At 38.0% G+C, this 23,534-nt stretch overlaps 1 protein-coding gene across 14 annotated transcripts in view; it reads left to right on the top strand.

Moving 5' to 3' along the window:
• CEP112 (centrosomal protein 112) overlaps positions 1 to 23,534 on the top strand; it is a 417,120-nt gene that overhangs the window by 94,230 nt on the left and 299,356 nt on the right. For 13 of the 14 annotated variants that reach the window (XM_057536338.1, XM_057536336.1, XM_057536335.1 and 10 more), the window contains 4 exons: positions 15,206 to 15,360; positions 15,678 to 15,807; positions 17,264 to 17,356; positions 18,244 to 18,303. In XM_057536338.1, the coding sequence (XP_057392321.1) occupies positions 15,206 to 15,360; positions 15,678 to 15,807; positions 17,264 to 17,356; positions 18,244 to 18,303 (438 nt within the window). The remainder of the gene's footprint in view (positions 1 to 15,205; positions 15,361 to 15,677; positions 15,808 to 17,263; positions 17,357 to 18,243; positions 18,304 to 23,534) is intronic. The other variant, XM_057536337.1, reaches the window with a different exon arrangement.

Raw genomic sequence — 23,534 nt, 5'->3', positions numbered from 1 at the left:
CACTGGAATGAGGAATAAAGCAGAGGCGAGTGCTACCGCAGACACGTGCTGGGGAGCCTTTCTTCTGAAGGTGGGATGCTTACACAACACCTTTGAGAAGTACTGGGGCCGTGTGATCCTCTGGGAAAAGCGTTTCGGGCAGAAGGAATGGCCAGTGCAAAGATGCGAAAGCTGGGACTGTCCGGCAAGTTCATCAGAGCAAGGGGCGGCGTGGACGGGCCCTGTGAGCAGAAAGGAGCAGAAAGGAGCGTGGTAGGAAAATTCGTCAGTGGGCAAATCAGGGAAAACCCTGTAGTGGATTATTGTTAGCAATCCTTCGTACAGTTCAGTGAATTTCTGGTACATTTGTATTGAATTTGTATTGGATTGAGCACATGAAAGTGGTTCCATCTGACTATTATTTTTAAAGAATCTGTCTTGCTCTGTGCGGAGAACAAACTCTGGGTGGCTGAGAATGGGAGCCGGGAGACCCATCAGGACGCTGGTGTCGTAGGTCCAGGCGGGAGAGGTGGGCGGCTTGGCCTTGGGGGTCAGTCCAGAGGTGAGAACTGCCAAATGCTGCTCCTGTTCCCTGGGATGGAGAAGGCTGAAAGTGGATCAGGTTTACTAGGGGGAAAAACCAAGGGTTTATTTTCTGGATAATCAGCATAGTGATGATATTCAAAGCCATGAACAAAAACCTAATTTATATCTGCAATACATTTTCATCATCTCAACATCCTAAATTTTCACAAAAGTGAATAAATATATTAAGTAATTTTAGGGTTGAAATTTATGAAACATATTGATTGTCTAAAATGCCTACTGCATTGTTATATTTCATTAGTTAAATATCATTAAGAGAGTAATAGCTTTCACAGTGGAATTTTAATTTTTATCAATTTGGGATGTAAAGTAAAGTGATACTTTGGGGCCAAGAGGTTACTGTTAGAGAAACTTCATTATATTTTTAATGAAAGTTGAATTTAAAAATTAGCATTCAGACCTTGTCATTAGGTAACAGTAAGTATAGAGAAAAATGGGCAGAGTCTGTCAGCAGCATTGAATTTAAGAATCATCAAAACTAGACAGATCTTGCTGAGCCACTCCTGATTTAACAATTAAACAAGGTAGAGTTCAAGGCATGGTTTAAGATGAAAGACGAGACTGTCACTGAGAATTAGTTCCTGTGTTTTGTTCTTTCAGGCTTTTTTCTTTTTTTTGTTAGGACATATTCTGTTTCCGTGCCATTTATCGTAAGCAGACAATTGTATAGATGACTAGACTCATGTCTTTTGGTATTGGCAGGGATTTTCTTGTGTGAAACTAATAATTAAACATGTAAACACTGGATTTTTTTTTTTTTTTTAGTTTTGAACTGTATTAAATTTAAATAAACAGAACACAAAATGATGGTGATAGAAAAGTGACATTTTTATAACTAAATCAGTGAGAAGTAGCATGTTACACTTCTCTTTTACTTGGAAATATTCCAAGTTCTTTTGAAATAAGATGTGTAATTCTTCATTATTTAGTCTTAAACAGAGTCCCTTAAACACTGGGTTTTTAAAACAATATATTAGAACTTATAAATATGAAAATGATAGCAAAATTCTTAGATGCTTGGGGAGGTGACAGCTGTAAAATATAGGGCTCTATTCATACCAGGGTTTAGACACACAAAGTCTGTGAGTAGTTTTATTGAGATTTTAGGCTTTATTAGTGGAATTCTTTACCCATTTCTGTACCATGGATGCCACTGGCAATCTTGTGAAGTTTATGCACCCTTTCTCAGAATAATATTTGAAAATTTAATAAAATATATGAGATTGCAAAGAAATTATATTGAGTTACAGTCATCAAAATATTAATAAATCAAAGTCATGATAAAGTAATACATATGCTTCTAAACTAATGCAGTAAATATCAAGATTTAGCAGTGGGCCTAATAACTATTGTAATTTATGAATAATGAGGAGGATAAACAATATTAGTGATTATCCGACACTGTATGGTCTGTGGAAATATCTCTGTTTCTGTTATTCATAGGTATTGCTAGTACGAACTTGGCTGTTGACTGTGTTCATAGTTAAAGGGAAATGCTGAAGGTCAGTTAGGGGACTGAAAATAAAGAGGAGCTATTTTTTTCTGTTCAAAGTCCCTGACACACTGAATTCTATTCATGGACCTGAATCAAGTTTAAAGAGTATCAAAAGGGCCTAGACACGTGAAGTATTGTGTTAACTATTATTAGCTATTATTGTTAGTGGCATGTGGTGATTCATACAGCAGTTCGTCACTCTCTGAGATGGCCCGGAGTTGTCATTTTATAGTCGCCACCAGAATTTTTCTCCCAGCCTCACAATTTTAAAGAAAAAACTCCCAAAGAGCACCAGTTCATCATTTTGAACAAGATGACCATTTAGAAAAATAGATTTTATTTTTTAGGACAGTTTTAGATTTACAGAAAACTTGAGAAGATGGTACAGAGAGTCCCTATATACCCCACACCCAACTTCCCCTCTTTGTAACGTCTTACGTTATTTTGGTACAGTTGTTACAATCAATGAATCAACAGGATACGTTAATAAACTGAAGTCCATAGTTTATTCAGTTTTCCTTAATTTTTACCTAATGTCCTTTTTCTTTTCCAGGATCTCATCCAGATACCACATTGTATTTTCTGCTTAGGTTCCTTTTGGTTGTGACAGTTTCTCAGACTTCCCTTGTTTTTAATAGCCGTGACACTTCTGAGGAGGACTGGTCAGGAATATTGTATAATGCCCTGTATTGGAATTTGTCTCATGTTTTTCTCATGATTAGACTGGGGTTATGGGTTGAGGCAGTAAGATCACGGAGGTAAAGTGCTGTTCTCAGCATATCACATCAAGGGTACATGCTACTGATGACTTACTGTGGATATTAACCTTGATCATCTGGCTGAGGCAGTGTCTGTTAGGTTTTCCACTGTGAAGCCATTCCCTCCCTGCCTTTCCATACTGTCCTCTCTGGAAGGAAGTACCTATGTGCAGCCTGTGCGTAAGAAGTGGGGAGTTACACTCTCCATACTTGAGGGTGGAGTATCTATGTAAATTATTTGGAGTTTTTCTGCGTGGGAGATTTGTCTCTTCTCCCTCATTTATTAATTTATTGAATCATTTATTTTTATCAGTATGGACTCATGGATATTATTTATCTTATGCTCTGGGCTGTAATCCAATATTCCTTTATTTTGTTGCTTAAATTGTTCCAGCTTCAGCCGTTGGGAGAGCCTCCAGCAGGCTCCTCTGCCCCTTTGACCCAGCCCATCAGTGTGGATTATACGGAGACTGGTATTAGAAGCCAAGATCTGTGTGCTGGGTGTGCTTATTACTGCTGGGGTGTCATTTCTTTTATGTCCTCTCACCAGAGTATTTGTGTATATATAAACCTGTATATATATGCATATCTGTAAACATTAGTATATGTAACCGTCTGTATCTGTATTAAGCTAAACATAATCTCTTACTGATGTCTGTAACTCTAAACCATTACCACATGGATTATTCTAGCCTTCTCCTCCCCTCTGTAAATTCTCAATCCAACATTGGAAACTTGGCCTCCACCATCATCTTCTAATTGTTCAATTTCAGTGTACAGAAATGGATATAGTCAGAGTTGTTGATCCATATCCCCATGGGAACCAACTTTGTCAACTAGGGAACAGTGCTTACGTGCAATTCCTTTTGCCTTTGGTCTCACAGACGCCACTCATTTCAAAATTGCGTAGGTCATCACCTTTCCCGCTACCCCTTCAATGAGCTTTTTATGTATTTGTAATAGAACTAGATTCTTTTATGTATTTGTAATAGAACTAGATTCTCTTTATGTATTTGTAATAGAACTAGATTCTTTTTTCACAGCCTGCATTTCTTCCGGGGAAGAATGTGCCAGTTCTCTTGGCATATTAGATTTTGAACCTGGAAGATTTATGATTTTTCCACTTCTCATCTCCTGCGTTTAGTATTTTACTCAATCATACTATTTACTTCTCTGAAAATTTTCCTGGACCTGCTCTCTCCCCTTCTGTTTCCACAGCTGCCACTTGAGCCCAGGCCATTGTTGCCTCATTCTGGGATCTTCCAGTAGCCTGCCGGTCGCTCTCCCGTTCTCCTCTTGTTCCAAATCCCACAAGTGCAGTTTGTCCCGTTTTCCCATGACCGAGAGCTTGAATTACTAATCTAATGCCTATTATAACTTCTGTCTACAAGCCATGTCCTTTCAAGAACCCCAGCCTCGTCTTCCGAGTGTCACCTCTGAGTTCACAATGTGGGAAGATATTCTTTGCACCCAAGGTAATCTGTTTGTTCCTTCTCTGATCCTGCAGTTATAAACTCTGGAATTCCCCTCCCACACTGTTTGTTACAGCCTGAAAAATGAGATTCTACATCAGCATCTTTTTATGATTCTACAACAGCATCTTTTTATCTGAATAACTTTTTGCCCCATTTTGAGGCCTTCACTATTTTGTGTCCCCTCGGTTCTTTGTATTCATTTTTTAAACATTATTTTGGCCACATGTTATTTAGGTATTTCATATATGTCTGTGGGTTTCCCCTGACATTATAAGTTTTTTTTTTAAGTTATTTATTTTATTTATTTATTTTTGGCGGCGTTGGGTCTTTGTTGCTGCATGTGGGCTTTCTGAAGTTGCGGTGAGCAGGGGCTGCTCTTCGTTGCGGTGCATGGGCTTCTTGTTGCGGTGGCTTCTCTTGTTGCAGCGCATAGGCTCTAGGCGCCCGGGCTTCAGGAGTTGTGGCTCGCGGGCTCTGGAGTGCAGGCTCAGTAGTTGTGGCACACAGGCTTAGTTGCTCCGCGGCATGTGAGATCTTCCTGGACCAGGGCTCGAACCCATGTCCCCTGCATTGGCAGGCAGATTCTTAACCACTGCGCCACCAGGGAAGTTCCATTATAAGTTTTAAATTTCTTTCATTTACTTTATGCTTACTTTATTTTGTCTAAGACACAATGTGTTAAGAAAATGCTTTTTAAAAGAAATATAAAATAGTAAATAAATAATAAAGTGAATAACTGTCATCATACATTTTGCTTCAGAAAGTTTGTACCAGTATATATACAAGTATCTGTTCAGTAAATATAGAACTTAGTGCAGAAACCACATTTTCAGTTCATACAATACTTGACTGCCCAGTAGGGCCACATTTAATAGTATCCTTGCTCCGGAAACCGTGCCAGCTTCCAGCAATGCAGGTGTTAAACCCGGGTGCCCAGTGGCTGAGGCTTGGTGTCAGCACGGTTCTGTTCTTTGTTTTAAGGCTGCTCATGCCTTGCTATTTCTTCTGCTGTCACTCTCACCCCTCTTGTGCCTTGTCTTTCTAGTTTGATTGGCTGCTATCCTGCTTTTCTACTCCCGAACCCTTTTCCTAACTTCCGCTCTTTGTCTTCCCTTTGGTGGCTGTTCTGTTTGGCACAGCGCTGGGACTTCCTAACCTCGTGCCAGTCTTCACAGACGGTACCAACTAGGTGGTTCTGGCCCATTTCATGGGCTCTTTATTTATTACGTCTCTCCTGTGCTAAACATGTAAACTGTTTGAATTAGTTGGTAAGTGACTCTCAGGAGAAGTAAATCTTTGACAATCTGATCTGTGTTTGTTGGAATTAGCATGGACCTCATACATACAATCCATTTCCAAGCGTACCATGAGCCTGAGGAAACGTGTTGAATGGCGTGGCAAAGGAAATGGTTTTGGGGCCTACGTTTCTTAGACTTAATTGTTTAGAGCTGTTTTATTCACAGCAAAATTGAGGAGGAGGAAGGTAGAGAGATTTCCCGTGTCCCCCTGTCCCTGCTGCTGGCATGCAGAGCCTCCTGCCGTGGGCACCTCCCACCAGACGCTGCAGCAGTCACAGTTTATGAACCCGCGGTGCTGCATCGTCACCCAAGGTCCGTAGCTTCCATTAGAGTTCACTCTTGGTATTAGGTAGTCTGCGGGCTTGGACAAGTGTATAATGACATGTATTGATCTAAAATTACAGTATTACACATAGTATTTTCACTGCCCTAGAAATCCCCTGTGCTCTACCTGTTCATCCTTCCCCTCCCCGCACCCCCTGGCAACTGTCTCCATAGTTTTGTCTTTTCCAGAATGTCATATAGTTGGAGTCATACAGTATGTAGACTTTTCAGATTTGTTGCTTTCTTTTTTTAAAAATTAATTAATTTATTTATTTTTGGCTGCATTGGGTCTTCATTGCTGTGCGCGGGCTTTCTCTAGTTGTGGCGAGCAGGGTCTACTCTTAGTTGTGCGTGGGCTTCTCATTGCGGTGGCTTCTCTTGTTGTGGAGTACAGGCTCTAGGCATGCAGGCTTCCATAGTTGTGGCACGCCGGCTCAGTAGTTGTGGCTCGGGGGCTCTAGAGCGCAGGCTCAGTAGTTGTGGCGCATGGGCTTAGTTGCTCCGCGGCATGTGGGATCTTCCCAGACCAGGGCTCGAACCCGTGTCCCCTGCATTGGCAGGCAGATTCTTAACCACTGAGCCACCAGGGAAGTCCCAGATTGGTTTCTTTTACATGCATTTAAATTTCCTCTATGCCTTTCATGGCTTGATAGCTCATTTCTTTTTAGTGCTGAACAATGTTCCATCTTCTGGATGTACCAGTTTATCCACTCACCTACTGAAGGACATCTTAGTTGCTTCCAAGTTTTGGCAGTTATGAATACAAAGCTGCTATAAACATCTGTGTGCAGGGACTTCCCCAGTGGTCCAGTGGTTAAGACTCCGTGCTCCCAATTCAGGGGGTGCTGGTTCGATCCCTGGTCAGGGAACTAAATCCCGCATGCTGCAACTAAAAAAAGATTCCACATTCAGCTAAAGATCCCCCATGAGGCAATGAAGATCCTGTGTGCCCCAACTAAGACCCAGCGCAGCCAAATAAATAAATTAATTAAAACAAGACAAAACATCTGTGTGCATATTTTTGTATGGACACAAGTTTTTAACTCATTTGCGTAAATACCAAAGAGCATGATTCCTGGATTGTATGGTAAGAGTATGTTTTAAGAAACTGCCGAACTGCCTTCCAAGATGGCTGTACTACTTTGCATTCCTGCCAGTAATGAATGAGAGTCCCTGTTGTTCCACATCCTTGTCAGCATTTGTTGTCAGTGTTCTGGATTTTGGCCATTCTAATGGGTGTGTAGTGGTATCTCATTGTTTTAATTTGCATTTCCATGATGGTATATGATGACATGTGATATGACATCCTTTCATATGCTTATTTGTCATCTGTATATCTTCTCTGGTGAGGTGTCTAAGTCTTTGACCCATTTTTTAATTAGTTTTTTATTTTATTATTGTTAAATTTTAAGAGTTCTTTGTATATTTTGTATAACAGTCCTTCATCAGATGTGTCTTTTGCAAATATTTTTCTCAGTCTGTGGCTTATGTTCTAATCCTCTTAATACATATTATCTTTTATGAAATAGAAAATTTTAATTTTAATGAAGTCCAATTTATTAATTATTTTTTTCGTGCATTGTGCCATGGATGTTGTGTCTAAAAAGTCATTGCCAAACTTAAGATAATCTAGGTTTTTCATATGTTATCTTCTAGGATTTCTGTAGTTTTGCATTTTGCATTTAGGTCTGTGATCTGTTTTGGGGTAGTTTGTAAGATGTGTCTAGATTATTTTTTGTTGCACATGGTTGTCCATCTGTTCTAGCACCATTTGTTGAAAAGACTATCTTTGCTCCATTGTATTGCCTTTGCTCCTTTGTCAAAGATCAGCAGACTGTATTTATGGGGGTCTCTTTCTGGCCTCTCTAGTCTGTTCCATTGATCTATTTGTCTTTTCTTTTGACAGTACCACAGTGTTTTGATTACTGTAGCCTTATAGTAAGTCTTGAAGTAGGCAGTGTCAGTCCTCCAACTTTGTTCTTCTCTTTCAATTTTGTATTGGCTATTTTGTGTCTTTTGTCTCTCCATATAAACTTTAAGAGCAGTTTGTCCATACAATAACTTGCTGGGATTTTGATTGGTATTGCATTAAATCTGTAGATCAATTTGGGGATAACTGACATTGACATTATTGAATCTTCCTATCCATGAACGTGGACTATCTCTCCATTTATTTAGTTCTTTGATTTTTCTTATTCTTTCATCAGAGATTTGTAGTTTACCTCATGTAGATCTTGTACATATTTTGTTATATTTGTATGTATTTCATTTTTTGGGGTGCTAATGTAAATAGTACTGTGTTTTTAATGTCAAATTCCCCTTGTTTATTACTAGGAAAAGTGATTGACTTTTGTATATTAACCTTGTATCCTGCAACCTAGCTATAGTGTCTTATTATTTCCAAGGTTTTTTTTTTTTTTTCCCTTCCCCATCTTTCCCCTTTGGTAGCCATAAGTTTGTTTTCTATGTCTGTGAGTCTGTTTCTGTTTTGTATATAGATCCTCTCTTCATTTGTATTATTTTTTAGATTCCACGTATGGTTGATATCATGTAATATTTGTCTTTCTCGACTTACTTTACTAAGTATAATATTCTCTAGTGTCTTATTATTTCTTGATGTCTTATTATTTTCAAGAGTTTTTTGATGTATACTTTTAGATTTTCTACATAGATGATCATCTTTTTGTGAACAAAGACAGTTTTATGTCTTTCTTCCCAATCAGTATACCTTTTATTTCCTTTTTTATATATTGCATTAGCTAGGATTTCGAGTATCATGCTGAAAAGGAGTTGTGAGAGAGAGAGCATCCTTTTCTTTTTCCTGATCTTAGTTGGAAAGCTTCTAGCTTCTAACCGTTATCTGTAGGTTTTTTTAGAGATTTTTCCCTCAAATTGAGGAAATTCCCCTTTATTCCCATTTTACTGAGAGTTTTTTTTTTATCATGAATCAGTGTTGGATTTTGTCAAATGCTTTTTCTGCATCTATTGATATGATCATGTGATTTTTCTTCTTTAACCATTGATGAGATGGATTACATTAATTGATTTTCAAATGTTGAAACAGCTTTGCATACCTGGGTGAGAGTTACTCTCTTTATTTCTATTATTGATGAAGTAATTGGGAGTGCACTGTTCATACTTGTATGGTGCTAGAGTAGGAGTTGTTATAAAAAGAGAAGCATAATCTTGTTGAGTTAGAAAAGTCTTCCATCATAAAATTCAGGATGGACAGTTTAATTTGTTCAAATGGGAGAAAGACTACATATACATATTATTGAATGAGATGATTTGATCATTACTCACCATTATACCACTGGTATGGGTGTAAAGAGCAAAGTAAGGAAAAGGTTAGAGTTGTTCAGGGCAGTTTGGAATGCAAGAGTCAGAAGGTAATCGTATGATACCCAGTTGCATTGCCACTGCCTATTAGAGGGGCAGATTGTATAGGTATGTGTACAATGTGTATTTTATTTTACTTATTTTAGCTCTATTTTATCATATATATTTTATATATATATATAAAATATATATTTTAATCACTGTTACTCTGTACAATGATATACAGACAACTGAGATCAAAGTATTGCTTCAACATCCTGGACTTTCTTCTCTGATTTGTTGGGTATGTTTTCCTTTCACCTATTTTTTTCTTTCTCATATAACTAGCACTTTTATTCTTTTCTCTCATGTCCACTGTATTCAATGTTCATATTGTAGAAAGATGGCTGACTGCTTTTCTGGCTAATAGAAACCCTTTTTCCTTAGCAAATTCTGGAGAATTACTTATTTGTATCAATTCAATACTCTTTGCCTTGGTTTCTTTAACAATTTCTAATATTTTATAAGGATCACATGTTTCTTTTTGCATTAAGAAAAAGAAAAAAATGGATTTTCAAAAATAGTTTGAATATAGGGGGAATATCTTTATCCCTATTTCGAATTTCTTGTGTTCTATCTTTACCTTTTATAACACACACAAAAAACTTTTTGGTATATTCTATGAAGAACAGATGTGTAGGGTGGAGATTTTGAAAATTTAACAATTATCCTATTTTAATTAAAAAAATGTTGATAGTCTACAAATTTGTATTGAGTGCTTACTGCAAGCCAAGCACTGTTCTAGAAACAAGAGATTTATAGTGAACAAAGCAGTGTCTTGAGCTTACATTTTACTGGGGAAGATAAACAACAGCAATAAAAAAACAAATAAATATATACGTTTGTGACAAGTACTAAAAAGAAAAATGAAGGTTAATAAAAGAGAAAGGAGAGTGGTAGGAGATGAGAACAGAGAAGCCATAATAATCCCTTCTTTCTCTGAGTAGAAGGGAAGTCATTGGATGGTTTTGAGCAGGAGAGTGATATTTGATTAATGTTCTGAAAAGATCATTTCCTTGAAGTTCAGTAGCTTTACCATAACTGTGGCATTTTTCATCTGTGTCAGTTTTATGGTGTACCCTTTGTACAATGTTCTTACAGTGTGTTTTTTACTTTCTTTATGTCCACCAATGATGTAAATTTGGACTATCAGTTTCCTCTTTTCTACATCTGTTGTTTGCTCTTGTGTTTAAGTTTTGTCCGTTCTGGTTTGCTTGCTTTCCACAAGCTTTTCCTTCATTTTTTTTTAAAACTGTATCTCCCCCCTACCCATCCTTTTTTTGGAGCTATTTTCATTTTAGTTTTCCTTTTCCTAAGATCTGTGTGTTTATGTTTCATTACTTCCTGTCTCTCAATATAACTACCTGAGATCTTACAGTTTTTCTCTGACTTATTTTTTTATAGAGGTGAGGTTTATTAAGTTTTTGTGGATATGTGATTTTTTGGCATATTGTAAAAGATGTTCCTTGTGATACATTTGGCATCGATTTTAATCTGTCACATGTAAGTGATTTTATTTAGTGAATATTCTTCATTTGTCTTTTGTTTTTTTCTGCCTTTCCTCTCATTTCCTTACCATATATTTATATAGATTGAATCCTGGCCCATTTTTGATTATTACTCATCTTTCAATGTACAGATTTCTTCCTTGGCCAGTTATTTGAAGACAGTTTCTGGGTATATAGGACCAGGGCCATGTTCCATCATAGCATGAATTTTTTACTATGCAGGGATGTATGTGAGAGAATTCTTTGAGCATTTATTGCTTAATAGCTGCAGTAATGCTTCTCATAATGTCATTTCTTTCCCTTAATTGCCCTAGCCATAGATTGCTTCCAGAAAATATGGCTTGTGTGATTTTTCATTCAGTCCAGCCTTTCTTTCTTCTTTTTCATGCCAGATTGGGTTCAGAGTTTCCAGCCACAACCTGTGCATATGTTATCACTGAACCAAGGAAGAGATTCTTTGCATGCCACTTAGTTTGGATAACTGTGTTCTGATGATATTTTCTAAGATCTCCAGCCATAGGTCATTCTCTCCTGGAGTATTCCTGCATTTCTATTTGATCATTTAATTTTGCTGGCCATCCTCATATATTTTGAGTTAGGATAACAAATTCCTCATAGGTTTTATAATTTCAATATCTGGGCCATATGCATGTCTATTTCTATTTTTTTCCTCTGGATTCTATTTCTTGGAATCCTGGTATTTTCTGATTGAATGCCAGGCATTGTGTTTGAAAAATAATAAATGCTCTGGATGATGTTTTCTTCCTCTAGAGAGGCTCCACCCTAAACTCTGAGTTGCAGCTGGTATGGAGATAACTCACCTTGATCCATTCACGGACTGAGCTGACTCAAGGCTGGGTTGCAGTCTTTGTAATCTTTGGTCTTCCGCTGATTCATTTCCAGTCCTAATTGTAGTCATCAACACGGGTCCCAAATGAAAGCCTGTGATGTTACTAAGGGCCTGCCTTGAATAATCTACGGTTTCTTACTCCTGAGTACAGTGACACTGCTGAAAACTCTAGTCTGCTTTTCAGAGTATTTTATCTTGGTTTCTTGGCTTCCTGCCCTGCAGATGTTAAGAATTTGCCAAATGCCTTGAGGAGAAGCTGCTTGTGTGGAGCTCCTCTCTCTCAGGGATTTTGGTTCCTCAGCTCTGGCTGCTTGGCCACCCTCTGCTCTGCTCTGCTTTCCTTGCCCCATTCTCATCCTTCAAGATTGGAAAATGCCTCAAAGGTAAAAGCAGCTTACACAATGTGGACTCACCTCTCTGTTTCTTCCTCTGGCCCCCTAAGTCCTAGCTGCCTTGGAAGTTCTCCAGTGCCTTCAAATAGATTTCTTTTGTATCTTTTTGGGTTTTCAGTTGTTCTCAGTGGGAGCATGACGTGTTGCAAGCTACTTCTTCATAGTCGGAAATATAAGTTCCTCTCCTAGGGTTTATTAAGATGGAGTTTCATTTATAAATGTTTCTAGTATATCTTGTCTCTCTTTGGTAATTTCCAAGAGAAGGAAAGCAAATCGCCTTTTTTGCACCGTTTAAAACTGGAAGACAAAAGAAATATTCTTTTCTTTATTTCTTCCAGTAAATTAACATTTAGGAAACGGAGAGTTTAGGATATATATTGAAAAATTGAAACTATCTTCTGAAAGAAACTCCTAAAGCGGAGGCATCACTAACAAAGAGGCAAAGTGAATTGGGTGTGTAGAGAAGAAATCTGAGTATCTGAATGTGTCAGGCTTTGAGCTAGAAATTGTACATACTTTTAAAAGTTAATCTACATACCATATTTTTACATTAGACATAATTATTTCCATTGCTCAGATTTGGAAGTTATGGCACCAAAATTTAAATTATATACCTAATTTATATTGTGAAGAAAGAATGAGATGAATACAGGATGTTGGGGCTGTAATATTATTTAATGGAGAAAAGACAGTCTCTTCAGTAAGTGGTGCTGGGAAAACTGGACAGCTACAGGCAAAAGAATGAAATTAGAACACTCCCTAACATCATACACAAAAACAAACTTAAAATGGATTAGAGGGCTTCCCTGCTGGCGCAGTGGTTGAGAATCTGCCAGCCAATGCAGGGGACACGGGTTCGAGCCCTGGTCTGGGAAGATCCCACATGCCGCGGAGCAGCTGGGCCTGTGAGCCACAACTACTGAGCCTGCGCGTCTGGAACCTGTACCTCTCAACAAGAGAGGCCACGATAGTGAGAGGCCCGCACACTGCTAGGAAGAGTGGCCCCCGCTTGCCACAACTAGAGAAAGCCCTCGCACAGAAACGAAGACCCAACACAGCCATAAATAAAACAAAACAAAAAAATGGATTAGAAACCTAAATGTAAGACCAGACACTATAAAACTCTTAGAGGAAAACATAGGAAGAACACTCTTTGACATAAATCACAGCAAGATCTTTTTTGATCCACCTCCTAGGGTAATGGAAATAAAAACAAAAATAAACAAACGGGACCTAATGAAACTTCAAAGCTTTTGCACAGCAAAGGAAACCATAAACAAGACGAAAAGACAACCCTCAGAATGGGAGAATATATTTGCAGAAGAATCAACAAAGGATTAATCTCCAAAATATATAAATAGCTCATGCAGCTCAATATTAAAAAAACAACCCAATCCAAAAATGGGCAGAAGACCTAAACAGACATCTCTCCAAAGACATACAGATGGCCAAGAAGCACATGAAAAGCTGCTCAACATTACTAATTATTAGAGAAATACAAATCAAAACTACAATGAGGTATCACCTCACACCAGTTAGAATGGGCATCATTAGAAAATCTACAAACAACAAATGCTGGAGAGGGTGTGGAGAAAAGGGAACCCTCTTGCAACGTTGGTGGGAATGTAAATTGATACAGCCACTATGGAGAACAGTATGGAGGTTCCTTAAAAAACTAAAAATAGAATTACCATATGACCCAGCAATCCCACTACTGGGCATATACCCTGAGAAAACCATAATTCAAAAACACACATGCACCGCAATGTTCATTGCAGCACTGTTAACAATAGCCAGGACATGGAAGCAACCTAAATACCCATCGACAGATGAATGGATAAAGAAGAGTGGTACATATATACAATGGAATATTACTCAGCCATAAAAAGGAACGAAATTGAGCCATTTGTAGAGACATGGATGGGTCTAGAGACTGTCATACAGAGTGAAGTAAGTCAGAAAGAGAAAAACAAATATATATTAACACACGTATGTGGAACCTAGAAAAATGGTACAGATGAACCGGTTTGCCGGGCAGAAATTGAGACACAGATGTTGAGAACAAACGTATGGACACCAAGGGGGGAAAGCGGCAGGGGGGTGGGGGTGGGATGAATTGGAAGATTGGGATTGACGTGTATACACTGATGTGTATAAAATGGATGACTAATAAGAAAATAAATAAACCTTAAAATAAAAAATGAAATGAATACAGGATGTTGGGGCTGTAATATTATTTAATGCTTAAACTTTATTTTAAATGTTTATCTTAGAATGAGTATAAAAGGATACTGTTTGGAACATCATCCTAATAACCTTTTCTAATTACTGGAAGTGTAATCATTAAAATGAAAATTGATTATCCTTTTAGCTAATGCTTGCTTACCCTAGTTTTAGATAAAGTACCTAGTTATAAACACCTTTATCTAGTTCCATAAAGATAAAAAATTCAAAACAACTTAAATATCAAATAATAAGGAAATGTTTTAATTATGTGATGATTTTGAAGACTGTGGAAAAATGAAATGCTTTTGATAAAATGGTAAGTAAATTAAAAAAATGAATGAAAAATTTATGCACAAACACTGCAGCTATGTAGTAAAATATTCCTGTACACTTACGTGATACTACATGTGTCACTTATAAGCTCTGTATTAAAATATTTGGGTTATGAATTTCTTTTTTAAACATATTATTACATTGCTTTTATAATTCAAAAACTTTCTAAATCTTCAAATGAAGAGCAAATAACTGCTGAGTACTCACCTAACAAGTACAGATTTATTAAGTTTCATAAGGAGAATATAACCTTCCGGAGGCTAAGGACTTCACCTCTTCTATTTACTGCTATGTCCCCAGATCAGAATAGTGCCAGGTTCAGTAAATATTCGTTCAGTGAATGAATGAATGGCTAAAAGCATATAAACACATTAGCCTTACTTTTATGGTAGAAAGCACTCCTTTTTTTAAAAAAAAGACTTGGTTAATTTAGAGGTTGGTTTAGTTTTTATTAGTATGGTTTATCATACATTTGTTTTTCATATTCTTATCTCTCATACATTGTATTTTTTCTTCAGGCTATTTGATGATACAGAATTGTTATAAAGTTAGAGGCTTTCTTAACAATGACCTATTATTTTAGAACCAGATGATCAAAGAACTGGAGTCCCGCGTCCAGCAGCTGACTGGAGAAGCAGAGAACAGTAATACACAGAAGCAGAAATTAATTCAAGAAAAATTGGAACTTGAGAGATGTTACCAGATAACATGTAATGAATTACAAGAAGTAAAGGCAAGGTATTGTCTGAAGTCAGATATCTCTCAGGTGTGGCTATAAAGTACTGATATTAACTCTATTAAATTATCTGTTAAAATTAATCACACTTGTGCATTTAACTTGGGAGGTTTCCAGTCTAAATGCTGCCATTTGTTAAATTTTTTAAAGTACCATTTAATATAAGAAGCATACTGTTTAGAAACAGTTGATAAAAATGTGGATACTTATTTGATATATTGAAAGATAATGCATTTGGATTTGGTTGACTAAAAAATTCCATTTTAGAGATTGATTATAAATATATTGGAAATACATTTTATTCTCGGATTGCTTTTAGGCGCAACACACTGCATAAAGAGAAGGATCATCTTGTAAATGATTATGAGCAAAACATGAAACTGTTACAAACCAAATATGATGCCGATATAAACCTTCTGAAAAAGGAACATGCTCTTTCAGCTTCTCAGGTATTATAGATGCTGGTAGATGTAGCCATACAAAGTACTTATTTCCTTTACTCAGCATATAGCCAAAGGTGGTAGAAGCTGACTACTATCTGGCATTTAAATTAGTCTCTCCTTTGCTTAATTTAATAGTAAGTGTCTAATATATAGCATAACACAAATATTTAATAAACTAAAATCTGCTATAAATTAACCCTTTTTTTTTTTTTTTTTTAAAGGATTTTCTTATTTATTTATTTATTTATTTATTTTATTTTTGGCTGTGTTGGGTCTTCGGTTCGTGTGAGGGCTTTCTCCAGTTGCGGCAAGCGGGGGCCACTCTTCATCGCGGTGCGGGGACCGCTCTTCATCGCGGTGCGCGGGCCTTTCTCTATCGCGGCCCCTCCCGTCGCGGGGCACAGGCTCCAGACGCGCAGGCTCAGCAATTGTGGCTCACGGGCCCAGCTGCTCCGTGGCATGTGGGATCTTCCCAGACCAGGGCTCGAACCTGTGTCCCCTGCATTAGCAGGCAGATTCTCAACCACTGCGCCACCAGGGAAGCCCCTAACCCTTTTAATTACCGAAGTTTTTTTTTTTTTTTTTTTTTTAATTTTTATTTATTTATTTATTTATTTATTTTTAAGGCTGTGTTGGGTCTTCGTTTCTGTGCGAGGGCTTTCTCTAGTTGCGGCAAGTGGGGGCCACTCTTCATCGCAGTGCGCGGGCCTCTCACTGTCGCGGCCTCTCTTGTTGCGGAGCACAGGCTCCAGACGCGCAGGCTCAGTAGTTGTGGCTCACGGGCCCAGTTGCTCCGCGGCATGTGGGATCCTCCCAGACCAGGGCTCGAACCCGTGTCCGCTGCATTGGCAGGCAGATTCTCAACCACTGCACCACCAGGGAAGCCCCATTACCGAAGTTTTTAAAGGAGGAAACATAAAAGTCCAAGAAGAAATGTTCAGTTGTGTTAATAATACATATTTTGGAGTAACTCTATACATTATTATTATTATTTTGAAATCTTGGTTATGCTTTAGTTTTCCTGCCATCACATACGCTTATATGAGCCCACAGACACCCTCGGGGCACCCACACACTTTTGTGTCAGATGATTGAAACTTTCTGCAAAGAAAATCCTATAGCCTCAATACTAAAATAGTCAATTACTTGATATTTCATGAATTAAATATTCCAGTGGATTTGGTTTTAAAATAAAAATTTAAAAAGTTTTCTGTATATCTATTCTTTTTACATCAGTATTATATTTTCATAACTTTAAATGCCATGCAGTACTTAATTTATCTTTTTACTTTAAAAGATTTTTTAACTTAAAATTTTTTAAAAATTCAGATTTATAGGTAATTTTAATTCTAACTGAAGCTTCCGGGGGGTGGAAAAAGTTAAATTTATTCAACCAGAAGTTTGTAGGATGGTAGAAAAATCAAAGTTTCATTTTTTTATTATTTTCTTAAAATCTTTTTAGGCATCTGGTATGATTAAAGAATTAGAACAGAACATCTGTCAATTAAAACAGCAGTTACAGGAATTAGAACTTCAAAGAAAGCAACAATTAAAGGTGAGTCCTGTATTTTTACACAGAATAATGGCTAAAACTCACCTTTCCTTTTCTTGGTGTATACATATAAATGAGAGTCGATGAAAAAAACTCAGGAATGCAGGTAGCCATTTCTGATTCTTTTATTGCACTGTATCATTTTTCATCTTATTTACTTTAACAAAAGTAGATGCTAATGGGATATAGAGTAAAAAGAACAATAATTTTAATTTGAACAATCTACTTTTTTTGAGATTAGTTAAAAGTATAAACCTTATTTAAATATATTATTATTTTAGAATTATTTCCTCTCTTTAAATTATTATCTGCCATTCTTTATGATTTCTCTCTCTCTTTTTCTCTTTCACACCTTTTATTTATTTATTTATTTTTTTGGCTGCACCACTCGGCATGTGGGATCCTAGTTCCTCGACCAGCGACTGAACCCATGCCCCCTGCGGTGGAAGCGTGGCGTCCCAACCATTGGCCCGCCAGGAAACTCCCTCTTTCACACCTTTTAGATCTTGCCTTTTCTCTCATGGTCAAAAAGTACCAAGCACTTCTATATGATACAACTTCAAACTTATTATTTTCACGTTGATTCATTTGGTCATTTTTAAGTGATCTCTTAATTCTAAGGGTCAGAAAGTTTCTCTTTCACTGTGAAGTATGTACTTTTGAGAGTGGTAACATCTTCAGATAACTAAGGTTTTATGGCCTCCAACATAAAGCTATGCATGTTTCTAGTTGTAGTTTAGAAAACTGCACAGGTAGGGCTCTCTTAATAATATGCAAAACTCAAATAAGGTTTGTCCTCAAAGAGGTTGATTTGTTTCATTAGATTACGAATTTTATTGACCCTAGAAGCAATTTTAAGTATAATAAAGATAAATATTTATTATTCACAGGATCAAGAAAATAAGTTTCAAATGGAGAAATGTCACTTAAAACGCACCTATGAGAAAAAGGTAATGTGTTTCATGGGAAGCTATGACATTTAAAATAGCACATGAGGCAGTTAAGAATGAGGGTTGATTTTTATACAGCTGTGCATTCCAGCCCTTATTTCTGAGTTCATTTCAGTTAGCCAGTAATCAAGTTTTTCTTCTTTTTCATGTTTATAAACAGCTTCTTCAGTTTGATTTTTAATTATATCAACATTAAAACACCACTTCTATGTTATATTTGAGTGAAGAGTATTATTATGTTCACCTTTCATAATAACCTTTTGAAATTATATTTTCTTTCTACCAGTAAAAATGTGATGTAACTGTTGGGTGTTATTTTTTTCTGTTGTATCATATGTGTAATAAGAACTCTAAGAAATTAACCAAAGAATATGAAACAGTGAAAGCATTGCCTACTATGATCGATTAGTAAGAAATGGATTAGTCATTGTCTCTCGTGATTTAGAGCAGTGACTGTAGTGACTGTTTCTACTGGTGCATGCTGGTGTCCTTGTTACCGGTAACAACTAGGGTCACTGCCACACTGTTGACACCTTCGGTGTAAAGTATAGAATTCTATATGTCTGTGACTTTCAAACTTGAGTTTTGAATTTGTTGTTTGCTGTATAACTGTAATTGAAATAGCAAAGATTTTGTTGCTGCTTTTGTAATTATTTACAGTTCTAACATCCACGAAATTAATCCTCTTGTAAAATACCCACATAATGGAAAATGAGAAAAAAGTTACCCATTCAACTAATTAAAATACATACAAATTAAAATTAGACAGATTTTATAGCACAAAATTCTTAAAAGATGTTGCAATACCACATCTTATCTATGCATATCATCACAGCAGACATGCATTAAATGCTTTAACGGGGCGAGGTATCACACCAGGCACTGGATGCAGGGGAAGGGTTGAGGGTGAACTAGCCATAGACGCTGCTCTCCAGAAGCTTAATGTCTGGGAAGAAGAAGGTTTCTGTCCTTTGGAAAAGTGAGTATTTCTTCTGACGTGCATTGACCTAAATATGTGCTCTTTAAAATTATAATTAATTTTCTTATTGTTAAAGTTTTTTTCGCCTGCAGTTTTAATACAGTTCAATGCAAGATACTGAATATATTTCATGCCTACAAAATGATGTCTGAACAGGAGGGAGAAATACTGCTTTCACTGAAATAAAGACTTTTTTCGGTTTCTACTGTTGAGGCACGCAGCTGCTTAACAATCTGACGTACCCAGAGCAGACCATGCACTATCATAAGCCTTGCCCCCCACTGCCCGAGGCATCCGCATCCTCTGGGTGTACCTGTTAGTCCTTTGTTCTTTCTTTGGGCAGATGTCTGGCTCCCCATCCCTCAGGGACACCTTCCTGGCCTCCTGCTCTCTCACACTCCGTGGTCAGCCCTCCTCCTGAGTGATGGTATCTGCTTACCTGTGAGCCCCAGAGGGTGTGGTACCAGGAGGAAGGTGCACACTGACTAATATACAAGATTGTATTCCTACCCCAAAGTTGAGTCCTCCTGTGGGCTGTGACATACAGAGTTGGGGCTGGAGAGACAGTCTCTCCTACCACGGTCTTTTCTTGGCTGTTCGGCCGCTGAGTAAACTCAGGTTTCTGCACCAGCCCCTCTGCCTGATGGACACACACAAGAAACAGAATGTTAAAGCTCAGTTCATCCCTAGCCAGCCACCTTCCCCCATCCTATTCTGTTTCACTTCAGGGAGCAGACCTAAATCCTTTTAATTAGGCGTCATAACTACAGCTTTTCCCTTTCCATGAACTATCAAGTGGTCTCACTTTTAAATAACGTAACTAGTTAAAGAGTGTTAATTGTTTTCAGTGTAAATAAGATGTGTTTAAAATAGCCGCCATCTGTAAAGAAAAATAAGTGTAGTTGTACATATTGCGTACGTTCTAACGTCATTTGTATTGGAAGAAAATGGCGCTCAGGGTGCCACTTTTTGTTTTACAATTAATTCCATAATCTCCCCCTTTTAAATTGACATCTGTTCTTCTTTCTTTATTAAACCTGCTGTGAGCTCAGTCCTTGAAGATTTGATGTCCTGTACCCCCCTCAGGGAATATCCTCTTTGCTCAGAGAGCTGACATAAATCTTACCTAGTGCCAGACTGTGTAACCGGATAGCCAAGTGGGATGGATAGTGCTTTTGTTTGTGTCTTAGACAGTGTTACAGGTGTGTGCATTCGGTAACTTTTGGTAGAAAACTAAGTTCTGAATATCTGTTCAGGAGGAGGAAATGCCATCTGAATGACATTATTTCCTCATGCCAACAAGAAAGCAGCATCAGAGTCTACCTTGTCTTTGAGGTAAGAGAAACAGTTAGCATCAGATGCTGTCCCTGATTTGAGCACACGCACATTATCTAATGGTCGTTATTGATCTCTGGTGGCTATTGCCTGCTCTTAAGATCTTTGAACATCAAACAAATAATAGGTAGTAAAACTAAATTTCATTGTTTGATGAAGTGTCCTAATCTGTTAAATCAGGAAACGGTTAGGCTAAATGATTTTACTAGCAAGGAAACACCTGCCTCCTACAAATAACCTGTTGCCTGTTTTCCAGACAGGCACCAGAGAGTTAAAAGACGGTGCTGTTTACCGAAAGAAGTTCACGAGACAGATGTTAAGCATGTATATCCTAAAATGTGCTGGAATTGAAATATCTACTTATAATAATTCTGATGTAACTGTGTCACAGTTGAGATCTCAACTGATCTCTGATGGAGATCTGATGGAGTTCAAAATTATTAGGAATAGTTATTCCAGTCTTTAGTATTTATATATAATTCTTTTAATTAAGTTAAAAAAAATTAAAATTTACACAGTTTTATGTGTATTGCATAGTGTTTTCCAACTACTACCGGCCTAATTTTCTCTAAGAGGACAGGTGTCTTGAGTGAAGTTTTAAAAAATGAAATTGTGCAGTGAAATGATCTATGGAATTCATGGTGCGCAATGCCCCGTATTTGTCGTGGTGAGAAGCAGAGTGGGCAGTGTGGTTGCGAGACGCCGTGCGGCTGTCGGCTGGTCCGTGTATGAGTCGGCCGCAGTTCCACGCTCTTCTTTATGCTGTGATGTCTGCCACAGTCTGTTTCCTTGCACATAGCAAACCTCTTTCTTGTTTATACAAGCACACCTTTCTTGATAACTTAACTTCTTAGGGTGCAAGGGAATGAAATCTACCTTTACTAAATGCTCGATAAATGTGCTTCTGGCTACCTGACTCACTCATTTACAGCAAACGCCCATGTTGGAGAATATATGCTGTATCTCTGTCTATCTGGTTTGTGTTTTCATTATTTAAATTATTAAAATTCATTTTTGATGCTAACTATATAGTAGGGAAAGGATTGTAAGCAAGTCAATTTAAGGCTTATTTCCCACTGCCATTAGTACATTCAGAAGCAAAGGTTGGCGGTAGCATTATTGCTATCACCCCCAGCTATCTGGAATATAGGTAAAAACTAAAAGTATAACCCCAGGAGTCCCTTTAGCATTCAATACAAATATATTCAAATAAGAACAAATAAGCAAAAAGAAAACCCAGAACAGCATTTATTGACTATTCTAGTGCGGGCCAAGTGTTGTGCTGAGTGCCGAGGATATAAAAATAAATGAGAAACAGCTTTTCGCTTTGAGGAGCCACCAGCTCAGAAGCCTGTGCGTTGACACATGCATGTTTCACTCAGAGGGAAGGCTCTCATTCTCCCACCCAGATAGTCTCATTCCTGCTTTAGAAATGGTCCTAGTAGTTGAGAAGCGATAAATTAGATCAAGGTGCTTGGGTAGCACAAGCCAATCAGGAAGTGGCAGCTAGAACTTGACCAAGGTTAAGATTGAATCGTGAGTGGTAAAAAGTGCTTACAAGAACTCAAAATTCTTAGCAATTCAGGATCCGTTTTCTGAAAGGGTAAATAGTCCACAGGGAATTCCATTATGTGGCATGCTGTATTGTGGTTTTGGGTGTTCATGATGACCTTGAAGTTTCGAGAAAATGTTTGTGTGTAGAGTATTCAGTCTGAGGAGGCGATGATAATTAACACTGCTGAGCATTTGTCACGTCCCCAGTATTGTTCGTTCTAAGAGCTTCACCTGGAGCCACTTACTAACCCGTCACAAGTTTTGAAAAGCATGATCATCCTGATTTCCATCCTCATTTTCCAAAGAGGCGACTGAGGCACGGAGTCTCGAGTAGCTTGCGAAGGCGCGAAGCCTGTGCAGTCTGGCTCCAGAGCTCGCGATTGTAATCACCGTGTAACCTTAATCGATTTTTCTCAAAGTTGGTTCAGTTTTTGACATTTCCACCAACGCGGGTAAATCTCAATTACGCTAGCGTGCAGAGAGTCCTGAGTCCCAGAAGAAAACTGAGCAGGAAATCGTGGGGAGTCCCTGCTAGTGCAACCGGCTGGAGGCCAGCGTGTCAGGTGCTGACTTGCCAGCGACTCTGATCGCGGCTCCTGTGAGGTTTCCGTGTAATGTGCGGTTTCGAAGAACCCGAGGCCTAGTCTGTGGGGGTGAGGGGAAACCCCCCCCAAGCCCTCCTGGGGGTCTCCCTGCAGCTCTGAGGAGGCCTCCCTAGGGCACGTGGACAGGAGCAGGGTTATGCCCCCCGTATTTTTTTGTTTTTTTTTGTCAAGCACCAAATCTGAACAGATAATACTCTGTTTAAGAATGAGTAAGAGGAAGAAGCCAAAATGGGGTCTGTGGAAGAAATATTGTGGAGCAAAGGGAGGAGAGCGCGATACAGGCGACTCAGAGAAAGGAGTTTCTTCAAAAGAAAACGTTAAGAAATTCATCAGTAGAATCCCAGAAGACATGATGTCCATGAAGGAGAAACAGGTATCATAAGGAAAGAAAAGGCTGAGGTGGAAATGGAGATAATTTACACCTTGGTGATCGCTGTCACAGCAGCCAGTAGGCACTTACGATCAAATATTGTCATGGAAGAGCTCCTCTCTATCCTCACTCTTTCACTTTACAGGCAGTTGATTTTATTTATTTATCTATTTTACTAAAACACCAAAGGAAAAAAATATAAGAGAATTATAATAGGAAAAGGCCAAAGAACATAGAATTTTTGAGCTAAATAGTTCTCTGTCCAAACGAATAAATAGCTAACTAAATACAGGTATTTTTGAGGAGCACTGATTCAGTGTTTGAAAAGGTTTGTGACTGTGTGGGGGGTATGTGTGTGCGTTTCGTTGACTTCGTTCTTCTCACTCCT

This window comes from Balaenoptera acutorostrata, chromosome 20, assembly GCF_949987535.1.
Source record: "Balaenoptera acutorostrata chromosome 20, mBalAcu1.1, whole genome shotgun sequence".
Lineage (NCBI taxonomy): Eukaryota > Metazoa > Chordata > Mammalia > Artiodactyla > Balaenopteridae > Balaenoptera > Balaenoptera acutorostrata.
This window is presented reverse-complemented; position numbering and strand designations above follow the sequence as displayed.